At 43.6% G+C, this 24,786-nt stretch overlaps 1 protein-coding gene across 1 annotated transcript; it reads right to left on the bottom strand.

Moving 5' to 3' along the window:
• Positions 1-159: 159 nt before the first annotated feature.
• rasa4 (RAS p21 protein activator 4) lies at positions 160-24,654 on the bottom strand. Its single transcript, XM_066696224.1, has 21 exons — positions 24,342-24,654; positions 19,152-19,208; positions 17,813-17,926; positions 17,596-17,657; positions 13,295-13,424; positions 9,984-10,065; positions 9,574-9,708; positions 9,210-9,301; positions 6,951-7,068; positions 6,688-6,841; positions 6,490-6,554; positions 5,379-5,491; positions 4,589-4,781; positions 4,230-4,367; positions 3,856-4,000; positions 3,586-3,758; positions 3,322-3,459; positions 2,966-3,101; positions 2,720-2,840; positions 2,507-2,565; positions 160-2,154 (listed from the first exon to the last, which is right to left on the bottom strand). The coding sequence occupies exons 1-21, from the start codon at positions 24,404-24,406 to the stop codon at positions 2,027-2,029; spliced, it is 2,418 nt and encodes an 805-aa protein (XP_066552321.1). The 5' UTR covers positions 24,407-24,654; the 3' UTR covers positions 160-2,026.
• Positions 24,655-24,786: the final 132 nt, after the last annotated feature.

Below are 24,786 nucleotides of genomic sequence, written 5' to 3'. Positions count from 1 at the left end.
AGCTGGATGGTCAATCTAATAAATGAGTTATATTTTTGGGGTTAAAGTGAGCCCCCCACAAGATATTACACACCTTGATTATCTTGTTCCAGTCAGATGATATCCCCCTCCCCCCATCACACTCTCACAAGAGAAAACATGTTAAAAGAGACTCGCAGACATGGTTAATGACCGTTTATAATTAAATCGAATTTCCAGTGTGTTACTGGTTACATTCATTGACACATACAGATAGAAAATTGTCCACATGATGAGAGAACATGTTATTAAAGGGTAAAGAACAGACATGGGTTGTCAAAACACAGTGGTAGATGCAAGACGGTGAGAAACCCATTGGACGTTTCCACTACATTTCTGGAGGCACATTTACAACTAAGGCCCAGACATGAAACCAGGAACCTTAAACATTTTATGGGCAGCTTTCCCAGACCCACATTAGCACTAGTATTGGACTAACCAATGATAGTTTTAATAGTAGTGGTAATCGAGGTCTGTGAAACTAGCCGAAAGTGTTCAGAAGGAAATCTATCTCTTTTAAGACTGAAAGAAGCTCTTAAGATGTCTTCCTCCGGATCTCCAGCCATGACTGCCCATGCTGTCCTGGGGATGTTCATGGACACAATGTTTCTCCATTCTTCTCACCGTGTTCCCATGATGGCTGTGGTTGAACAACTTGCTTTGCCTTTGTGTGGTGACCACTTTTGCTTTGACAGTTAGCACTTCAGCGGTTTGAGCGTTCCTACTAACACGTGCATCTTTTTCCCCATGCAGGTTCATATTTTAATACTGCAATCAGTGTTGTCTTTACATATACAGACACAGAGAGAGAAACTGCATCCACGCTCGTAATAAAAATAAACTAAATTCATGACCATTCAATGTCAGTGATAGATGGTTTCAGTGACTGGTGGAATCGTAAGTGTAAAATTATATGAATAACTGTACATAGGGACTGATTTGTCCATTGAGCAGTATTGTGTATTATTGTCCCTTCTCTCATTCTCGTTCATTTGTATCAAAAGTGTTCAATAAGACTCCAATATTTGTCACAATTTACATTTCGCATGAATATCAACCGACTCTGCAAAAAGCAGACATTTTCTTTCTACTTCCCAAGATCGGGACGTGTGCAAGAGTGCGTTTTGATTGGTGTCAGTTAAGGTGGTGTGTTTTATTGTACAGAATGTATATTTGCAGTGACTAAAGAGCCAAACAGTAATCAGTCTAAAAAATCTCATGGAGAGTGAACAGCTGACCTTATTATCCTACCTTCCTCTTAAGTAAAAAGTTAATAATTGTTCGTTATAGCTTTCAAGGTGGGTTTGATTAGTCAAGCTGAAAACTAGGGGGGAAAAATATAAAAGTCAATGACATGAAGTCAATTTCCATCGCAAAGTAACTTGAATGACAGACGTATTCAAATCGGGTCCACCAGCGAGCGTTCTCCACATGCACCATGCATAGAATGTACAATCATGATTGATATCAGGCACCCCACCTACAAAAAGCAGCCAGGCCATTCATATAAAAGTATAATCAGCCAGAAGATAATCGACAGCACAGATATCTTGATACTTTGTTTTCAGTATGATAGTTCATATGCAACACTCCTTGGTGTGATAATCCTGGGAAAATACATTCATCCTCTCACAAGGGTCTGGCCCTATCTAGTTTTTTTATGTTTATACGTTGTATATATTGTAACTCTGCCCAGATTGAGGAATCCTGCAGACACCTCTCACACTCTTCAGAAAGGAGATATGAAGATGATGGCGACGTGGCGGGGGAGCAGAGATAGCGAGACGACAGGGTGGCGACAGGTCGCAATCTGAGAGCGCAATGCATTGTCTTTCATCAGGCGGGGTTTAAAAAAGACAACGGGACACGGAAGGGAGTGGTAGCGATGGTTCTTGACACAGGCTAGCGTTTGTGCATCGAGCAGCCCAGTATTTCTGATGGTGACAAATGCCCGGAGGTAACAGCACGTGGGAGATCCCAGCAAAACTGGTGACTGGCAGTGAAGCCTTTATGTCTGGAGCTCCAGGAGGCAGTTTTTGTTTCTTGAACGTTCCGCGCGCTCCACGGCCTCATGGGCTTCCTGCAAATCCTGGAGGACCTGGAGGAGCCTAGTGATGGCGTTCTGCTTCTCCACATCTGTACGGAGAGACAGATGGGGATGTGATTACATTGGCCGAGCCACAGGTGTATACTGACTGCTGTTGAGCTGAAGAAAGCCTTGATAACACTTGGCGGTTTTGGCAATAGAATTAACACCCGAGTATCTCATCTACTTCCACCGAGTTTCCTCAAAAATTCTTATAGCAAATGATGCCGATTAGATGTGTGGTCGCAAACACTTCAGTGTAGATACTGATTGAATTAGATTATTCTTAAGCATTACCAACACATTTAATACATCAATTTAAGCAAGTGTATTGTCCTTCAACTGAGTTCAACTGGAACCAAAACCTTTATTTTGATCCAATAAAAGTCTTCAAACACCCACCTGGACTAGAATCCTGACCATTGCTCTTCATTGACTGGTTCATCTCCATGTATTTGTCCCTTAAAAAAGCAACAAAAAAACAGGTTTCAGTCACAAAGAGACACATGCCTGATGCCTTTAGCCTCCATGTGTCTCTATTGTCTAGCTGTGTACAAATACTTCTACATCCAATACAGACTGAGGGGGAGTGAAGGACAGGGAACTGATGGAGACCTCATGGCTTGCCTGACGCCCATCAAGTGTCGGAATATGAGCTGGGATTCCAGGTCCGGGTCGAGCGGGTCGTTCCACTCCTGCAGCGTCACCCCATGGCGCGTCTTGTCACATCCCAAAGCTGAGAGTTAGAGAGAGATGGGAAAGATAGACTTCGATTAGCCATGGACACATTCTGGTCACACTCGCCTGGCACTGTGATGAAATCCTCACTATGTGGAGGAGAGTGGATTTTTGGTGCAGTACCTGTTTTGTCCTTTTGGTGGCAGCAGCTCCACTTCTCGCCCTTGTAGACGCCGGGGTGATATGAGCTCATGGTCTCTGTGTTGTGAATGCAGGCTTTCCTCAAGGCAGAGAGCCACTGGTTCAACTCATTCACACTCTGACAACAGAGAGACAGCAGCATATTTAGGCGCACCGCTTGGAAGACAGCTCGTTAGTATGATGTCAGTGAGGATTACTCCCCACAATGAACTCACAAAGTAAACACATTTAAAGCTGTTCTGCTTTAGATTAGCAGTCATGCATGAGCCTCTGAGTTTTTGCAGAGCCGGGAATGAGCCAACCAATAAAGATAAGTGTGAAAGCAGACCCAGGCTGACCTTGCACATCAGGTACAGAGTCTCTATCTGGCCGCTGTCCTCACTGGAGATGATTTGCATGACATTGGAGCTGCCAAAGCTCTTCTCCTCCACCTTCTCCACGGCCCTGATCTTCATCAGCGTAATGAAGGAGCTCTTCTACACAACACATAACCAGAAAGGAAAATGAAACAGATGAAGGGATGAATAAAGGGACCATAAAGACAATATCTTTGATTGATATGGATTTGATGGCTAAGAGGTCAGAGGGGGGTGTCAGCTGACCTTGGAGTGCGCAGTCCTCGAATACGACAGGGTGTCCTTGCTGAGGGTGACGTAGTACTTCTTGAATGGCGAGGTGATCAGCATACACTTGTCCCTGGTCTTGTGCAGGAACAGAAAGCCTTCTTTTATGGTGGAGCTGCTGTGAAGACTCAAGCTGTCCTGCAGGCCGAGGTCTGAGACACAGCCAAACAGGGTTCGGTCACATAAAGACTTAAAAGAAACGTCCCACACTCTGCCACCATCTCTCTAGACCCATAATGCCTTGCTCACCTTCACTCTCCTCACAGCTGACCAGCTTGGTGATGAACTCTTTGACCTGGGCGATGCCTTGCTGAATGGTGGGCTGCAGGGGCACCATCCACGGCTCCTTGGAGCGGCAGGCCAGTGTGTCCAGGTTGCTGATGTTCTGAATGGCCTAGGGAACAGGGCACAGAGCACAATACTCACTCACTCACTATCACTGCTGCAGGTCACAGAAATGGTCTAAAATCCAGGGGTATCTATTCAGGATGGATAAGAGATGTTCTTAAGACAGTGAACGTCTACTTTCATGTCACCACTAATGTTTGCAGCTTTGCGGAAGATTAAGGAACACAAGGGAGGATGGGGTTTGTCGTTTCAGTGCCAGAGAAGGGGCACCCTACCTTGGCCAGCAGCAGTAGCGTGCGGCTGGTGCGAGCATCGGCGTGCTTCTCTCTCAGGTGGAAGAGCTTGGGTGACATGATGGCTGGAGAAATGAAACGCAGGCAGAGGAAACTGGTCACTGCGATGAACTTCACCTTCTGTGGAAACAATGGAAGAGACCCGGCGAGCTGCTTTGTTACTTCTTGTGTTTATTTTTCCAAGGATGACAAGAACAACTGGTGGAGAGACCAACCCTGAGACATTCTAGTCTCCCATATTGGAGATTTAAAGTGCAAAACAGGTTGTTGTTGTTACATGCTGTCGATCTCATCAATCTATTTCTTGATAACTCAATCCTGCCCATCCCCTTCCCACTCACCCTGTACTCCTTTTCGGGGAAGCGCTCCTGGACCCGCAGATAGAGCTGGTGGAAGGTGTGGCGCAGGGCAGCGGGGCAGTAGCTGGCGGATAACACAATGGCATGGAGCAGCTCGGTCAAGTAGGACTGTAGGTGGTGAGTGCTTTGTTGGATCACGTCTGCCTCTGTCTGGACACGGTGCAGCCCGGCACACCTACACACCAGGCAGAGATGCACGGACAGTAAGAGATGCAGATGCATGTAACAGACAGATGCAGACAGATGCCCATTTGGCCCATACACACATATGTGCAGAGGATTGCCTCACGCAGAAACACCTGGACAGACACATGATGTTGTCAGTGTTTCTGTGTGAGCTCGTGAAGTCTAGTTTAATTGAATCTGTGGTATTTAGTCATTAAAAAAAAAGTAATCTCTAAATAACCTTTCTGCCAATTCTTCCCACGCATTGACACATACCGCAGAGTTGTGTCTCACACTCGCATGCAAGCATAAGGACACACACCCTGAGGCACAGGCACGATCCACCACACACAGACGGTCAAACACGCTTGAACAGGCATACATCTGCACACAGACGTAACGATACTGATACAATTAGTCTTTCAAGGCGACGACTTCTAGAATTAAACAACCACAACATTTTAAGAACACAAAATTGACTCATTGATCAGATCATTTCCTTCTTAATGGTTCTTTATCCCCAGCTTCCTTCAAGCAAGACAAAACAACAAAAGCAAGGCTCTCATTCCTGCTTTGTAACCTCAGTTACAAGTCTGAGAGGTCTCACCCTGCCTCTCTCAGCTCCACTTTATTGGGGTCCAGTTCCACATATTTCTTCTCCTCAAAGACTCTGTTCACAGTGGGGCCCAGGAGTCTGTGCAGATACTGCATCCCAGCCACCTAGTGAAGACAAGAGCAGGCCTGGAGAAACTGCTGAACCAAGGACACAGACACACGATATACACCGATCAGCCATAACATTATGACCACCTGCCTAATATTGTGTAGGTCTCCCTTTTGCCGCCAAAACAGCCCTGACCGGTCGAGGCATGGACTCCACTAGACCTCCGAAGGTGTGCTGTGGTATCTGTCACCAAGACGTTAGCAGCAGATCCTTTAAGTCCTGTAAGTTGCGAGGTGTGGCCTCCATGGATCGGAAAAGTTTGTCCAGCACATCCCACAGATGCTCGATTGGATTGAGATCTGGGGAATTTGGAGGCCAAGTCAACAGCTTGAACTCGTGATTCATCAGACCAGGCCACCTTCTTCCATTGCTCCGTGGTCCAGTTCTGATGCTCACATGCCCATTGTAGGCGCTTTCGGCAGTGGACAGGGGTCAGCATGGGCATCCTGACTGGTCTGCAGCTGCGCAGCCCCATATGCAACAAACTGCGATGCACTGTGTGTTCTGACACCTTTCTATCAGAACCAGCATGAACTTTTTCAGCAATTTGAGCTACAGTAGCTCGTCTGTTGGATCGGACCACACAGGCCAGCCTTCGCTCCCCACGTGCATCAGTGAGCCTTGGCCGCCCATGACCCTGTCGCCGGTTCACCGCTTTTCCTTCCTTGGACCACTTTTGATAGGTACTGACCCCTGCAGACCGGGAACACCCCACAAGATGCAGTTTTGGAGATGCTGTGACCCAGTCATCTAGCCATCACAATTTGGCCCTTGTCAAAGTCGCTCAGATCCTCACGCTGCCCATTTTTCCTGCTTCTAACACATCACCTTTGAGGACAAAATGTTCACTTGCTGCCTAATATATCCCACCCACTGACAGGGCCATGATAACGAGATTATCAGTGTTATTCACTTCACCTGTCAGTGCTCATAATGTTATGGCTGATCAGTGTATATTCACATAGGGCCATGGCAAACGCGCCATACACCTTACCTTTAAAAAAGACTCCATGGACTTTGAAGCCAGCGAATTGCTGCGAAACAGTGTGTTTGGTTCACCTGTAGGAAGAGGAACAGAATTGACATAATGGAAAGAGGTCGGTATCGAGTTGTATTTTTACCCAAGGTACTTTATCACCATTCCTATAAATGCAGCAAATGATATAAAGGAAACCGAAATCTATTGACTTACTGGTCTTGTCCAGTTCCAGCTTGAAGAGAACGTCCAGGAACTCCTTGGCTAAACCCTGACCGAGGAAGAGCTTGACCAGGTTTGTGGAAACTTCCTGTCGGCTTTCGGCCGTGGTCGTCTCATCGATGAGCATGATCAAGTCTGGTCGGTTGCCCTGAAAACCAGTAAGATATTTTATGAATGTCATGTAGCTCAATTTTCTTTTTAAAAGCCTTAACACAGCCTTAGTACGGCATGGGGTTCAGTACAGACCCGGAACTCACATTGAGATTTGCACCCACTGACTGGCACAGCAGTTCAGTGAGGGGTTGGTAGTGGCTGGAAGGTAGGACCATCTCATCTCGGAGCCTCAGCTGCAGGCGCAATGATCCCAGAGTCCCCCTGAAAATTACATTCAGTTATACACCAGGAATCTGCAGCTTTACTGGTCAGACCGTGCCCTCTCACAGTGTCGAAGTGGGCTAGTGGTGAGTTAGAAGCCATCAAGATGAACATTGGCTGTATTGATAGACTAGGAGGAATCAAGAGATAATATATGGAAGTAATATCTGTATTTCGACAAAAGTCCACAGTTTCAATTCGGGAACAATTACTATACAACGGGGGTACAGCATGTTCCACACAAATACATTAAGGTGGAAAGCCGACAATTTCACAGGTTTGAATGCTAGTAGCCTGTAATAAGCTTCAGTCATCTCAGTGTCATTATATCAAACACAACAAACCCCTTGTTGAATTCATAACAAACACGTGCAAGAAAAAAAAGGGCCGGGCACGTGTCACTGAAGCAGCACACCGCACACTGGGGCCCTCGTTTGTATAGAGAGGCCCGCACTTCCAGAAGGGACCATGGCATTTTCCACTCCCGGGCAGAGAGCAGGTGCTCTGAAGAGTCAGAGTATGCAGAAGTGGCGCACACACGGACAGATGTCGAACTGTGGAAGAATCCCTCGGGGAAGGAAATTTTAACAACAACAACGACGACACTGGTATCCGGGACGGCTGAGCTTTCAGGAAGAAGGAAGAGGATGTGACTAAAAAGAAGGATAACCTCTTCTTAATTTGGGAATGTTTCCGTTTGATAAATTTAAACCACTCTGCTCTGTTGGCCTCAGAGAACGAATATACAGACAGTATAGGAAAAATCTACAATATCTATCTCAAAGTTCATATGTTACACAGAGGGGGATTTATGTGAAGGGCACCGTGACTAGTGCGTCATTTGATATTTTACACAATGCTGACAGCAGCGATGGAGTTTGATGGATCGACTAGCACAATATGCTGCTATTTCACAGGGGTGCGAGTGTAACAAAAAGTGGGTTCAAGGAGAAGAGTATTTCATGGTCTGCTAAGATTCATGACCTCAATCGAACACAGAAGCCTCTGGGATTAATTGGGATGCATCAGTAGGACCACAGAGGTCATTTTCTCCTGCTGCCTCATAAACTAGACTGTGAGAGGACTGGCACAGAAAGCCATTGGCCATATATCAAAAGGACTGCTGCATTTATAAAGACCAAAAAATATGAAACTAAAACAAGTTCCATTTTTAATGTAGCAAAACTCAGTTTGACCACAGGTTTTCTAATACAGAGAAGGAGCTATGCATTTAATCTTCAATCCTCAGGATTTTCTGCCAATGTAAGCCCTAAATATAATACATGGACCTTTGCCCAGTGTTATGATTATGGAAAATTCCTCTCTCCCTCTCTCTCTCTTTCTACAAAGCAATATTCTAAGCTTTTTGTTTATAACTCACAAGGGCCAGCCCCCTCAAGACCTGAACTATTTTATTTAGTTTATAATAGATTGTCAACCATTCCCTCAGTTCTCATCATTCCCCGAACATGACGTACCTTTGAAACCTCCACTAAAACTGACCCTAAAGGAAAACAATCCAGATGCCAGTATATTTCTGATGTAGTGTGTGTGTCAAAGCTATTCTAATAATAAGATCATTACAGGTTTTTAGTTCTGCCAAATAAAACAAAATGAGATAAAACAGAACATGCCTAAATTCCCATAACACTAATGATACAATACATTTATAAAGAAGTTCAATCTCATTGCCTTTCAAGCCAAAATGTAGTTGTGTGGTTTGTGAAGCCAAGAGGATGCTGCTTCCCTCTTCTCCAGTCGCCACTGACAAGTCATGCTTTGTTAGTTGCAGAGGAACTGTGTGGCTCTTTCATCACTAAACCAGTGGGTTCAACTGTTACCTGTTACGTAACCCCTCCCTCATTGCTCGACACTAATCCCTGCTGAGAATCCACATTACCAAATGATCTTTTATGGGTCAGAAACAAGGGGATTTAGCAAGCGAAAAGATAAGCTCTTCCTGTCAGCCTGCGAAGATGCATGGAGAGAGGGAGCGAAAGAGACGGAGAGATGGTTAAGTTGGCTTGAGGCTCTGGCTGGTTCGGGCTGATGTTTGCCTGGTGAATGTCGGCACCAAATGGGAGACAGTGACGGTGCTACCCAAGTGGGCTGGGTGATTAACGATCGCGGCGCTGACTCACTCGTACTGGCTGTGCTTGAGTTTGTCCGGGCCTAACCGAAACCAGCCTTCCTCCTGCTGCTCTGACTGCAGCCTGTTGATGTTGAACAGCACCTGCCAAAAGAGGAACACAGGGTCTGAGGGTCAGACACCTACACACAAAACACAATCCAGTTATGCGTTATGCAATGGATCATCATCTTGAAGCATCACGTGGCCTTGCCAGTCTCATTCCTTGCTAGTTTATCTTCGCCAGGCACAAAATATGATCTTTTGATCTTGCTTAAGGAGGAGAACACTCCTTATGAACCGTTTTCTTATGCTTTCTGTTCGTGTCCTTCTGTAATTTGCCCCTGTATGTCAGCGAAGGCTCCTCCAGGCCTCACCTTGCCTAGGAAGTCATTCTTGCTGACCAGATCCCAATCCCACACCTCCACGCTCAGGGGGGCGTTTGCAGGAGCCTCGTCCAGCTCAAACTCGAAGCTCTCGTTCCAGCGTGGGTAGCAGGACCTCTTCACAACCTGTGGGGCGCAGTCCAGTCACAAAAGTGTAAGAACAGTGTTTAGTAAGTGATCGTCTTATTCACCCTTGTGTTGAATAATATAGTTAGATATTATTTGATTTGAGTTCACAAGGTGCAAAGAGGACCCAGGTGGTTTGGTCATTAACCTGCCTTCAGTCTCTTTTAAACAGCTGTGTCTGCTTGTCTAGCACAGTTTAAATTTTGGAAAAAAACACAACAATAACGAGAAACTATGTTAGATATTACTGAAGCCGTGGCAGGGAGATGACTTACCGCACTCTCGTGTGTTTTGCCGTTGTAGCTGACTCTCACAAAAGGATCTGAGGCGCCGTTGCGGTCCTTCCTGGCAAGGTCTCTACCAAAGGGGATAGATGAACATCGAGGACAACATTAATCAGGCAGTAAAGAGATGTGGAAAATCTGAATAACTCAACTGTGTGAGGAATCTGTTCTTGTTAAGATTTCAATCACATTAACTTAAAATAATACTTTTGAAATTCTGATTTTGTTCTTTTCCTCAGGCAAGTTTTAGTGTAAAGAGAAAAATTTGAGATTGTCGGGTTTCAGTGCTTCTTGTTAAGGAAACCCAAAAAAGAAAAACAAAACAATAAATAGTTATAATCAATTAAGAAATATATCTTCATAATTGGCTAAGATAAATTATGTTAGACAGGATATACATTTTAAAAATTATTAAAATACATTATTTTCTCATATCGTGTAAACACATTTTACTGTGTTTATCTTTGGAGCCGAAGGTACCGTTGTTAAGAAATCTGTGCGACATGCTTTGCCTGTCTGAAAAAACGAAAGAAAAAAGGTGTCTAGTAAGTCTGGTAATAATAATGTAATAATAATAATAATAAAAAAGGGAAGAAACTATACTAATCTCAACCAGAAAGATAGATTTAAGGATGTGAGCCACAGATCTCTGTAGGAGCTGTGGGGGTCATACAATGAATTTGATTGCCAGCCCACGCTTCTATGGGTTATACAACGGCAAAGCTGTTTAGCTCTGCAGCTTCAGCAGATGGTTTTTAATGCCCAGCTCGACTGGTTTCTGCAGGAACGGTGAAGCCAGGCCGCCTGGATGCATCCATTTATGGCACGAGCCTGGATTTGTTCACATCTTCCTGGATAGTTTACATAACTGCAAATGATTTATGATTGATATAAATGTATCAATTTAGCACACACTACGATTTAATTGTGCCACCATTTTGTTGTTGCTTCAGGTAGTGGGCGATTCTTTGAAGCCTGATTTTGGCAGGCCTATTGAAGTCATTGAAGCCATGCGTACACTATCATCAACCCATGATTGCATCACCATCAATACCGGCGCTGAGGTCACAGATGAGTCACGGGATATTAAAACAAAAGTGGCGGCTTTGAAATATAAGTTGTTTTCTACACATTTGATTGAAGGATTTATAAATCACACTGTTGACAACGACAATCACCACAAATACCAGAGCATTTATAGTATCGCAGTAAGTGGCTCTGCTCGCAGCAAATGCATTTATCAGCTCACCTGCAGGCGCTCATTGCGTCCCACTAAACAAAACCCCCACCATCACTAACTCCCACCTACAGATCCAACAGTTTTCCAATTCACAACACAGCTACAACCTACTTTTGTTTTAAGGGTTTCATTGCATGGTGATACAGAAGAGATCGGAATGATTTTAAAGAAAATGAAAGTTCTCAAATGAACATTGAAAAGTAGACTTTAAAAGACTACTGTGATTGTAGGGACCGTGGGAGGGCACTACAACTGAAATAAAACACAATCAAAGATAAAAAAACAGGCAACCTACATCCCTACTCCTGCTCCCATAGGGAGCAATGGCGCCGCCTGGGTGCTTGAAATCACATTGCAGACAGTGCGGTGGTGATGATATGTGCCACACAAACAGCCCCGAGGTGGGATTCAATTAAGAAACTAAAATTATCCGATGGTGATAGTCTAAACCAGCTCCCAGCTCTCCCGCCGAGCTCCAAGGGGAAGGCCAGTGAGTAAGATAGTCTTTCTGTGTGGGTTGAACTCTTGAGCGTCACGACAGTGGATATCCCCACTGTAGGTAAACTCGCTGTGGGCTCCACATCCACACCTGTGGTGCTGAAACTGAGCGGACCTCCTCCCACTAATTGTGATTGTGTGTTGATCCAAAGCCAACCTGTGCCTCAGATCGTTAGCCATGCGTTATTGGAACAGTTAACTTGAAACGCCAAATCCCACAGCCCCTGCACACACACCGATACTCCACTAATGATCTGCGCATCCTCAGCCAGGATTTACTTTGGCTTTGTCTTGTAAAAAAAAAAGGAAGTCAAGTGTAGTTTAACAAACTATGGAACAGAACAATATCATATTTCAGTTACAATTAAGTCATTATTTCCCCCTCACAGGCCCCTGAAATATATTATTTTGTTTTGAACTTATTGATTTCAGAAATAGAAAGTTTTGCAGGGTCATATTTTTCTCTCATGTCCTCTCAAACTACATAGTTCCTAGTTTTGCAGCTCCTTAAAAGGCAAAGTTTAGCAGTGGCATTCAACCTCAAGGGTTTTTGGCTATGACACATCTGTAGCATTCATCAAATGCTGTTAGACAACATTTTACAGCCTTTCATCTCCTAACTACCCAGTATATGTAGGTCAACAGTTATTGAATACTACTTCTTGATTACATGGGTAATCAACCAACCAGTCAACTGAGGTACAAAATATTGAATAAAGCTCTTTGAAGAAATTCAGTTTTGGAGTTGATAGTCAGGTGAAATAACAGACCAATCTGAGAGCTGCTTGTTTGAAATTTCAGTTTTCTGCTTATTTTTTAACAATTGTACTTTTTGCTCTTCTTTCTCAAGGTCCCCAGATTTGGAAGCTTCAGCAAATTAAGAAACAAAACTTCCAAAACCTTTCAGACCCTGCTGACCTGTTCCACCACCTAACTGTAAGAAGGTGAATATATATGCAAGTTCATTAGTGCTTTTGAACAGGACATTAAGAGCCTGTAACAGAAGTGGGAACTACATTTTGAAATGCTGTGGTTTGGTCATAAATAGACAGCGGTAATGTATATGAGCCTCCGAGGTAAGTGAGGGGGACTGTATTAACTCTCCCACTTGCAATTAATGCCCCAGAGATGAAACCGGTCTCTGCTAGAGCTGGGATTGCCACCCACTGCTGCCCTGACTCCCGGGGCTATATTCCAGGAACATGAAACAGCCCAACAACCAGAAATAGCGGGGGAATTAACAATGGAGAAACTCTTACCAACACGTTTTCTTTTTCCTAAGAGCAAACTGTGCTTTGTTAACCCTATGTTGTTTATATGTTTGACCTCCAGATTCACTGCAGTCTTACAAATCAGACACACTTATCATGCAACAAGTGAATAGCTTCTTAAAACTCTTCAACACGAATGAATCAAAGTTCAGCAGAACTAAGTATCTTTTAAACTATGATGTGCAATTACCTCAGCTTGGTTTTACAGTCATATCAAATGACATCTCTGCCAAACAAGAACAAACATGATATAAACTGACCCTGAGGAGGGGAGTGTGTCTGAACATGCGTACCTGGCCTCAAAGACGTGGCAGCGCAGCCTTCGGGGTCCATCATCCCCCAGCAGTGAGATCTGCAGGTGGATCTCGCCCTGTACCTCCTCGTCTGGGTCAATCTCTGTCAGGTTCAGCCAGCCGTCCAGCCCTGACAGGACAACAACACAGTGAACAGAGCGCTGACAAAACTACACCAGCATTCAATACGCCACCTCAGTATCTAAGAGTGGTTGTAGATAAAAGTACCCTGCCTACCCAGCATAGGAGAACCGGACCATCTTTTATGCTTGGCCACCTATAAGAGCCAGTGATTCCCAATCCAGTTGGCTACTCTAGACACATGTTTATGCCACAGCTTATTTCAAGCTTGGCTTTGGTGTCTGTCCAGCAATCACACCCTGCTGGTAATACAGTGGTTACATTAAAAAAAAGGGTGTTGTGTCCATCAACAAGATCGTGATTGAATTACAGGCAGGGATTAAGTTCTTCTCCGTGCCATGAGAACGACTTTCAAAGTAAACCATAACAAGTGGAGCAGATGTTAAAAAAAATAAGAAAGCGAGCTGGAAATAGTGCATGTGGAGGAATACGGAGATGAGAATCTTTCGGGGATTAATGCTGAGCCGGGACAGAGGCCAGGGAGAGCAGCAGAGATGCGAGGTGTGCGTCACTTTGCTAATTCTGCGTACGTGGGGCGTCCTGCTGGAAAACACAAGCCAACAGCTTAGGGAGATTCAACAGGCTTCAGCAAGACCCTATAAATTAAGGTCACCTGTTTGGTCAGGATGCTTGAAACACTTACCCTATACTCACTGAGTATTGTATCATGTTTTTCTAACCTTATCTATCTATCTGTATATATTACAAAACAGACATGTATATTTTTGTTATTGGACCGAAACCCTAAATAAACAAACTAATCTACTATTCCAGTGGGAGTCTGATAAAACTGGCCATCTGCTCCCGCACATTAGCAGAAGCTGTGTGAGAAGTAACTCGGAGAATGGGAAGCCAAACTGGAACGGTTTCAAGATTTTCAGTACGAGGGAATGCTAGGCAGTGTCTTCTGACAATCTTTATGGAAAACCTGACAGGAAAAAACACATATATAAAAAGAAGAGGTTTTCCACATGAAGTCGTCAGATATTAGTGATTGACTTACAGCACTTTTTACGACTTCACTGGAGGAAAAGAAAATCCCACAAAGCCTCATTCATTTTCCTTTCTGTAAGTGGAAAAACCATGTAAGAACGTCAGTGGCTGGGAGGGAAAATCCAGTAGAAGTGACCTCAAAGGCAGGATGTGGCCGTCGGCACAGAGATGCCCATTTCAGACAGGGACTAGCACAAATTGTTGCTCTTTAAAAATACAGTCCTCCAATGTTCCTGAGACTTTTTTTATCCAATTCTACAAGAATGAGCGAGTATCTCTCCCATTTCTATGAAAAGGCTTCTGAGCAGCAGCAGCATTTATATATATATATATATATATATATATATCCATAAAGGGCTCTTTGGTCAGTGCCATCCCCCTGTGTGTGTGCACTGATGCATTAGTCACCAGGTGTGGGCTATAGATAAAGCTCATCAGGACGCCCTTCACAAAAAACAGCTTCTTCATAGCGCGTCTGCTCTGATTCAATCCACTGCTGGCACAGGGAGATTGCTCTTTTTACGTTTGGCAATACAGTGTAATTACAATACATTAAAAAGTAGGAAACATCAAGGAAAACGACATCAATGAGGATGACCTAAAATTGACCGTTTTAAAATATTTCAGTGTTACGTTTCTGTATTCCCTTTTTTAAGCTCAGCTTTTTCAGTACTATATATTAGATTTTTGTTCAGAACTGTCAAGCTCAGAACATGTTTTTTTATTTTTTTATTAAACATTATACTTTTTTGCCTGGCTGCCAGTAAAACACAACCAGGGTTTGGAGTGGTTAGTTAAAGGAGCCACTTGGGAAAAGGGACAGTGCATTACTGGCTGAGCATGGCTGAGTGATACGGCTTAAAAACTCATTTTAGAGAAGTGGCACACAAATAGCCATTGAAACTAGTCAGCGTGAGTTTTTTTGAGGGAAATAGTTTAGTTTTTCATCTCTCTTCAGATGTGTTCTGTCAGCTCTTAGGGAAATGGGCAGAGAGGATGAAAGAATATTGTCATTACATTTTAATTGTAAAAGCAATGTAATCAGGCTGTCATTTTATTTCGTCCTGCTCTGAAGGTGTATCTGTGCACCAGCTGTGTGTGCGTGGAACCGAGTGGAAGGGTTGTCTGGCCCTCAAAGGTCTCATCCATAAATATGTTCAAACAAAATGAGCGACTGCACGCACACACACCCCCACACTGTGCCTGACCTTTAGTGTCTGTGAGCTTCACCTGTCCCCACAGCTTCAAAAGGGCAAGGCCACGCCTCCACCATTTCCAAGCAGAGTGTGTGCCGGAGACAACAACTGGATACCCGCCGTCTCTGTGTCTCTGACCCCTGCACATCGTGACGGAGACCTTCTCATGACACCTGCCATGCTATCTGGTCTGGCATTTGGGCCCCATCAGGAAATGTCATTTTCAGTAAAGCTCAAAATAATCAACACAGCGCAGTTCCAACATTCTTTATTCGACAGACGCCTCTATCCATGGCATGTGCCAGATATATATAGAGAGCCAATAACTATTTTACTCCCAAAAGTGGCGAGGGATCTGCCTCCAATAACACGATGCTCGGATATCATCGAGCAACTCACAGTTCGTGTGGTTTATTTTAGTTCGAACATAAAACTAAAAAACTAAAAGTCTCACAAGATTAAGTCCTCCATGTTGTAGGAAATAACAAATCCAGACTGTGTTGGACTAATAGCCTTTTTTACAGTTGGGATGTTCTAACATAGACATCTCTTTGTCATCTCTGAGATGACCTCACATGGCCGGTTACAATTTAATTGTGCCACCATTTTGCCGTTGCTTGAGGTAGTGGGCGATACTCTGATTTTGGCAGGCCTATTGAAGTCATTGAAGCCATGCGTACACTATCATCAACCCATGATTGCATCGCCATCAATACCGACGCTGAGGTCACAGATGAGTCATGGGATATTAAAACAAAAGTGGCAGCTTGAAATATAAGTTGTTTTCTACACGTATTTGATTGGAGGATTTGTAAATCACACTGTTGACAACGACAATCACCACAAATACCAGAGCATTTATAGTATCGCAGTAAGTGGCTCTGCTCGCAGCAAATGCATTTATCATCTCACCTGCAGGCGCTCATTGCGTCCCACTAAACAAAACCCCCACCATCACTAACTCCCACCTACAGATCCAACAGTTTTCAAATTCACAACACAGCTACAACCTACTTTTGTTTTAAGGGTTTCATTGCACGGTGATACAAAAGAGATTGGAATGAAATAGAAGTTCTCAAATTAACATTGAAAAGTAGACTTTAAAAGACTACTGTGATTGTAGGGACCGTAGGAGGGTACATACAATTGAAATAAAACACAATCAAAGATAAAAAAACAGGCAACCTACATCCCTAATCCTGAAAATTTCATTTTCAGTGGCACCGCCTGGGTGCTTGAAATCACGTCGCAGACAGTGCGGTGGTGATGATATGTGCCACATAAACAGTCCAGAGGTGGGATTCAATTAAGAAACTATAATAATCCGATGGTGATAGTCTAAACCAGCTCCCAGCTCTCCCGCCGAGCTCCAGGGGGAGGCCAGTGAGTAAGATTGTCTTTCTGTGCGGGTCGAACTCTTGAGCGTCACGACAGTGGATATCCCCACTGCGGTGTGAGTCACCATGTGGGCCCCGGTAAGCTGGAATCGTTAGGTCAAGCCCCTCCATGGCTGCTCCCTTTATCCCCGTGACTCACCGACTCCTGGCATCTCAGCCCCATCATGTGTGGAACAGAGATGATTAATCATTCAATCCAAATTACCAAGCGCCAAGGATGCCTGAAAACCTGTTTCTTTTTATCTCTCTTTCTGGTACTCTGTATGAGGTAGGTTTTATACTGGTATACCCCCTTCAGCCTACAGGTTTCCACTGAAATATTAAAGATAACGAGATCCCAAGTATGTAAGCTCGCTGCGGGCTCCGCATCCACACCTGTGGTGCTGAAACTGAGCAGACCTCCTCCAACTAATTGTGATTCTGCGTTGATCCAAAGCCGCCCCACAACCTGTGCCTCAGATCGTTAGCCGTGCGTTATTGTAACATTTAACTTGAAACGCCAAATCCCACAGCCCCCGCACACACACCGATACTCCACTAATGATCCGTGCATCCTCAGCTGGGATTTTCTCACCTTGTGGTTTGCCAGCAAGGGCTTCTTTTGTGATGGACACCTTTCCGATGACGTCATCTCGGCTGGAAGACACAAAAGAGTCTGAAAGATCTGATGCAAGCAAGTGACATTTACAAGGGGTTCATTGGTGAGCTGAGTGGTACCAACTTCAGAATGCCATCAAGAGGGGCAGCAAGGATTGCCATTTCCACATGGAGAGAGATCTTTATTGCCCTACCTGAGAGAATCCTCGTCCAGCACATGGAAGGACACTGTGTGAAAGGACTCTGGGAGGTGGACATTATACTCCTCCCCCCAAAATGGTGACAGGGTCTTCCAAATGGTTGCTGTCCTGAACGAGGTGGCGAAAGAAGGGAATACAGACCCAGATTAGCACTGCCTTTGCAAGTGGTAAAAAACAATATCATCCTGATTGTGGTGAATACGATTTAAACTGACATACAACTTCAAAGCAGAGAAATAAAATAATCAGTTTTCCCTTTTATAGATCCACTAATCTGCAATCATCAATTCTCATACTATTTCTTCTGTCTGTCCTTGGCTAAAGCAGATTTACCAAAGCAGCTGAAACTGCATTGTTTTTTGATGTGGGCAGGGCTGTGTGTAATGTAGGCACAAAAGGGCAACTGCTATTCTTCACTCTGATAACTGATTTACAAGTATGCAGTGTTTGAAGAAAAGAAAACAACACATTGTACCTACACACTTACGTCTTAATCTCCCCAAAGTTTTTATTTCATAATCATTTATTTACCTCATATTTTATATAATTCTGGATTATGTTTTTTTTCTTCCTGCGTTTTTTTAACATTTCAGTTCTCTTGCCAAGGAAGCTATGGTAAAAACAGTTATTCTGCCTTCCTGTGTAAGCTTGGGTCCATTCTCTGTGCCGTCTTCCCAACACCCACAGCAAATGTTTTTATAACAAACTCTTTCATTATGTAGCCTTAAAAGCCCATGGATGGCAAAAATCCAAATACATTATAATTATACTTACTCCACACACTCTCCTTCACATCAATAAACAACACCACAGGGGTCATGGGTTAACTATTAATGAATAAAGACTGTGTTTTTATGAGTACAAACTGCTGATTTGGTCCCTTTTCTCCACTGCGAATATCAGCTTTAAAGTTTCGATGATCTGGGCTACTGGAGCGTGCCACTGGGCAAAGGTTCCCAGCAGATCATGTGTTTTGGCAGAAAACCGCTGTGATCATCTGCTTCACGCTTTCAAACCCTTTCGTTTCCCTTTCATCATGTGGATTACAGTGTCTGGGAGAATAACCAATCGATGAGAAAAACTCATCCTCATTCCAGCGCACAAAGCACATGGGATCAGCTCGCCCGAAGGATGAATTGCAATGTTTTATTTCACCACCTTGTGTGCCTTTGTTGTGATGAAAAGATTCGGTACATGCAAGCTCGATTGTACTTCAGATTTAATGGTTTAATTAAATCAACTAGAAATGCAGCACTGAAGACAATGCAGGAAAAACAACAACTCAGTCGCTGTGTGTTGCCATACAGGCACTATCCCTCCACCCCATGCTTACCTTATAATGGCCTCATTATCGATCCGGACGATGCAGTAGGGATCGCTGCTCCCAGTGCTGTCGAGGAATCAAACGGACTTTAATGAGAGAGCAGTCAAAAAGTCATGCCTGCCATTCACTCGCATACAATAGAGCTCACGGCTACATCAATAGGTTAGGCTTATTCAGCTCCTCTCAATGCACTTCTCGCTCAATGGCCTACGGTCTGGGAGTCTTGTGGGTGTCCCTGAATGGCTGGCGGGTTCCAGTAAAGGTCTAATGAATGCCAAGAATGGCATCTCTGACTAGTATTCTGAAAACAAGTCCAAAAGGAGATTAAATGCCAGATACACCTTTAAAGGAAACACACAGCAAAAAGTGATACCAAAGCCAAAAGTTTAGGGGATAGAAAAAGATCAAACAATGCCTGCCACTTTTACCTACATCTTCCTTTTGCTGTTATGTCCTTTGGTGTGTTGTAGTTAGATTGTTTGGTTCCCTCAACAACCTATTCCAGCAACAAAATGTCTCTTTAGATGCTAACACAGAGAATGAACACAAGTGAAGAAGTGTGAATGGTGACAAAACCGCTTAGTCATTTTTTGTCAGACGTAAATATATGTAAGCAACCGAGATGTTTGCTCTGGGTTTGCTCTGGGTATTTGAGCTGATGGTTATAAGAAAGAAACCCACTCATTATGCTTGAAAGGTCACCGCTTAAGATTGGTCACTTAATCTCGAGATAGATTAATTGTGCGTTAATCAAGCTTCACATTTGTCACATTTATTTATAACAATGCCACTCGTGCATGCATGACCATGAGGGGGAATCTTGGTCAAGTCTTCCCTGAGATTTACTGAACCCTGAGACAACAGAGGAATGAAACAGAAAAATAGGTTAAAGCTGTCATTAGAGAGAGAGGCCTTTGCAAGCCAGTTCAAAGGCTGCTGTAGATGCTGCTGGACTTCACAGATCGAGCCTGGGATACCAGACAGCCGCTCCTCTCAAGCCCTGCCATTGATCCCTCAGGCCCAAAAAGGTCAGCTGGGGGAGGGAGGCTCTTTCAGCTCTCTCCCTCCAACCCCATCCCCCCGCCATCCTTGCCACTCTCACACCTTCAAGGTACGCCCTTTTCTTCTCCTTCCCCGACATCTACCGATCTTCCCTTTGGGAGCCCCTCTGCCACACTTCTGCAGATCAAACTAAGACGCTGTCCTCACAACAGGGGTGTCAGTCTCCGTCTCTTGATAGTTCAAGGCTTTCTCGGTTGTTGTTGTTTTGTCCCATCTTCCCTCTCAATTAATTGGTTCTTTTTATGCCTTACTAGTTGCCTTTCATGCCTGGATTTGTCACATGCGATTTTCCTCTCATTTCTGCTAACAATCTCTTACACAAGAAACCAGCTGCTGAAAAGGTTTCTCAAAGCCAAGAGAAGCGTGTCTGTGATGAAACTCCTCCAAGACTATTGACTTCTCCCTTTACATTTTCTCACGTTGGTCATCGTTATTTCAAGGAGTAGCTGGTTTATCTAGATCTTTCAGTAAGAGTAATCAAAGCATACGCGGCCCCCTCAAAAGAGCTAACACCTATTAAAGGAACCACAAACTACGAAAGAATCTGAAAGTAAGGGAGGATATGAATATATATATATATATATATATATATATATATATATGTGTGTGTTCCTTGAAAAGTAATTACTTACTTGCGTGGGTTCTTGTAAACATATGTGTATACTTTCAACACACTCAGGTCAATTGGCTGGATGTCCTATCAGCTGGGTCAGTATGTTCATCAAACTCGCAGAAGCTGTCACTGATAATAATTATACTTGAATGAATTAATGTTAAATGAAATGAATCACCAATAACAATAATAATAATAAAATAATTCAGAATAAATAATTTTCAAAATAACTCTTTCAAATGAAGCGTGTGAATTCTTTCAACTATACAGGTGCACAGAGGGTTAAGATGATTCCTGTTAATTCCTGTTGCAGTAGTCAGATATTTACAATGGTGAAGCATAAGAAAAACAGGATATAGCTTATCTCATGTGGTAGAGAACACTCAAATCATAAGTCACTTCCCGTGAAGCGATGAATTTTAGTTCCTTTACTCCGTGAAAACAGAGACTGGAGAGTACAAAAACACCCGAACCAAACGTTCAGAAGAAACAAAAGATCTACACAGCAAGTGGATATTATTATTCATTATTTTTTAAACTTAAATCACTGGTTTGTAGCCTTTTTTAATTTCAGGTAGTCAGATATGCTCCGGGAAATAAGGGCTGAGCTCACAAAAACTTGTCTCCTATAATGCTTTAGAAATGTTTCTTGTGCATCCTTTAAGTCACCCCGGATATGGGCATCTGCTGAGATTGCCAAATCCCAATGTGGGAGGAATAATTTTGGCCAGGGAGTTAAGGGGTTAAAAGCTTGCTTGCAGCTCTGTTTGCTGTAGTGAACAAAGTGCACGTTGTAGGATCACCCATATCTGAAGGGGGGTTTACTGAATGAAGGAGGTTAAAATCACAATCACACATAAATACACAGCACCTTTTACTGCAGCTAGGGCAGCCACATACGCTACTCCTGCTTCTGTATGAACGCCGGGTTAAAAGACAGGGCCGAGGCTGTGAATAGTACCTTTCCAGCACAGTGAAATCTTTTGTTCTGCAGTGTGCGCTGTGGGAGGAACTACAAGGATTAATAACCTCATTTCCACAGTTCAGCCTAGCTGCGATGTGGTAAGCACACATAAATTAGCCTAGTGATTCACAGCCAAACACCGGGAACCTGCCGAGCCAATCACTTCCTTCACAAAGCCGGCCAGAAACATGCGGCATTGTGCAAAGTTGGGACTAATGATGGTAACATTAGAGACGGGGAGATGAAAATTACATCCGTGAACGGGCTTGAACCGCAAATATATCAGCAAAGTATTTTAATAGAGTGTCATTAAGCTTACAGTAACATTCCTCTGCACACCTTCAATTGTGTGTTATTAACAAGAGGCAGGCTTTTCTCCTGCTTTGTTAATGGATTGTTCAGTGCAGCATGATTAATTATGAAGTGATGAAGGAGCTCGCCTCGCTTACAGTGTTTAAAATAAAGTAAAGGACGTGGGAAGTGGGCGGGGCTTTGTGCATCTTCCTCTCGCTCTCTTTGATCCTGGTCTCCCTGTACGGCCCTGCTTTAAACAGACTAGGCATTGAGGGGGAAGTATCTCTTCAGTAGAAACAGGTCACTGGGAAGGCTGTGCAACTGGGAGACGCAACTGATGGGAGAGTGTGGGTGGCGCTACAAACCAGAGAAGAGCTCATGCATGTAAAAATACTGCCTTATATATATGGATACTATCTATGTATCTATCTATCTAGCTAGCTAGCTATAAAAGACAATCAAATGATCATGGCTTAACTAATGACACTACCCCCACACACACAAACTCACACTCACACATCTCTTCTAGGTCACAGCTGGTATAGTCCCTGTAAAAACTGAGATGAAAGCCCCCTTTGGTGAGTTCCCACCTGAGCCAACTCTTGATGCCCACAGACAGCTCAGCTACACCAGTTGATCAAAAGCTTTAAGCAAACAAGTCTATGAAAAACAAGCTCTCAGTGTAATGGTCTTCTACACATCCTCTGAGATGCCCCTCAATCCTTTTGTGGACAGCACTGAATAGAAGGGGTCTGAAATAGATAACTAAGATATAAACAGAGGCTCATATTGAATGAAAAAGCTGTTTATGCTGTAACTACACACATCAGACATCTCTTCACTCTGCAGCAGCATATTCACTGTACTGGGTGGCACATTTGCATGATCACTATGGAAAGGGAGAGGTTGATGTCAAATCTTGTGGCTCCCGACCACTTGCAACACCATTGCAAAAGGGTGCGGAGTTCACCACGTTTTTTTTGCAACTCCACAGCTACACAATGTTTTGTTTTGTTGTTTTTGAGCTGTGTGTAAGGCGATGCTCAGTGGTATGTGTGAACTTGATGTCTCAGTTCGATACCAAACAACAGCAATAGAAGAAGTACAGTTACATTCACCATGGACTTAGTCTTTATAATAAAAACAATACACTATTCCTTACTATTGAGTAGATGTAGAGTATGTGAGAGTATGTGACAATTTTATTGTTATAATTAGTGGTATGAAGTATAATTTCCTATAAGGTCGGAGTAGAAGTATCAGTATTAACAACAGTAGCAGAGACAGTAAAAGCTTATTTATATTAGTATAAGTATTATAATCATTAGAGGCCTGGGTGTCACCTTTCCCCAAAACAGAAAATGTTTTCAAATACCAATTTATAGGCTAAATATTTACCCAAAGCCCTTAGATTTTAAAAACCAAACAACCCAGAGGCGCACTGGTGAGCCCCAGCCCCAGTCCGCCTGTTTCCACTGCCACGGACAGACCCACAGAAACCCCCCAATAAGACGCACCTGAGCACTAATACAATAATACTGTTTCTCAACACTGCATTAGAAGTCAACCCACTCACTTTACAAGCCGCTGAAGTCAAATATTTATCCAGCAGCAGGTATAAGCGCCTGCATTTTTAATAACGAGCCGGGCAGGGTCCTCCACACTCCTACAGAGCAGCAGAGGTGTGGGAAACACTCATAACGACATGGCAAACTGCATCTACAGTATCTCTCCTCCGTTATTCATTTTGCACCAATTTGGGGGAATCAATCAGTGCTATTTATTATTTTGCCTGTGGGTATTCCTATTATTATGACACATCAGCGTCGAAATATTTCAAATCATTATAGCTATGAGGGAAAGCAGTCAGATGTAGACTTTGAATAAGAACAATGGGTGCTGTAGGGTATAGCCTAGCATTAACCATCACCATTTCTATATTATATGTATTTATATTATTCACCCAGGGTAATCCACTGTTTTACAAGGAGTCCTGGGTTACAAAGAATAGATAAAAACACACACTTCACATGACAGCCATCCGGACAGAAACACAGCACACGCAAAAGCACACCATGCGTGTTTGTGTATCTGATTCATTATCCACGCATCCACAGACACACATTGTAGCCACCTATGAAAGACGACTGGATCATCCGAGCACCTTTCAACGCAGGCATGACAATAAAGCACAGGCAAGTCAAAAGCCAACTTTACATATGCGTGATGAGATGATATCATATTGCGTTTATTTTTATTTACTTACATATCCTTAACGGGTAAATTCTTCCCCTCCACGATTCGGATAAATAAAGTGCTGCGTTTTGCCATTGCTAACAAATCCGCCAGGTGCACGCAGCTGCAAACAGACTGGGATCAGCAGCAACACTTTCTTTTATTAATATTGTTATTTTTGTACGTCTGTTGTTTCTAGGACGAAGTCAGGGCTGAGTTACTGTGAAGGAGATGGGAGATGCAGTTGTCCATTTGCAGGTTTCAGATGCGTGTGTGTGTGTGTTATTGTGATTGTTGTCTGGTCCCAGATCCACAGAGGCTCTCCCGATTCACTCACTGTACTGATTTGCTGTCACTGGCTACACTGTTTAATGTGTCAAATTCTTACATTCTGCAAGTACGAAGAAAGGGAGAGCCCGAGTGGACCAATCAGAGCCCAGTGCTCTGCGTTTGGCACATTTCATTGGCCGACGCCT

Source organism: Amia ocellicauda, chromosome 22, assembly GCF_036373705.1.
Source record: "Amia ocellicauda isolate fAmiCal2 chromosome 22, fAmiCal2.hap1, whole genome shotgun sequence".
NCBI lineage: Eukaryota > Metazoa > Chordata > Actinopteri > Amiiformes > Amiidae > Amia > Amia ocellicauda.
The sequence above is the reverse complement of the archived record's forward strand: the minus strand, read 5'-3'. Positions and strand labels throughout refer to the sequence as shown.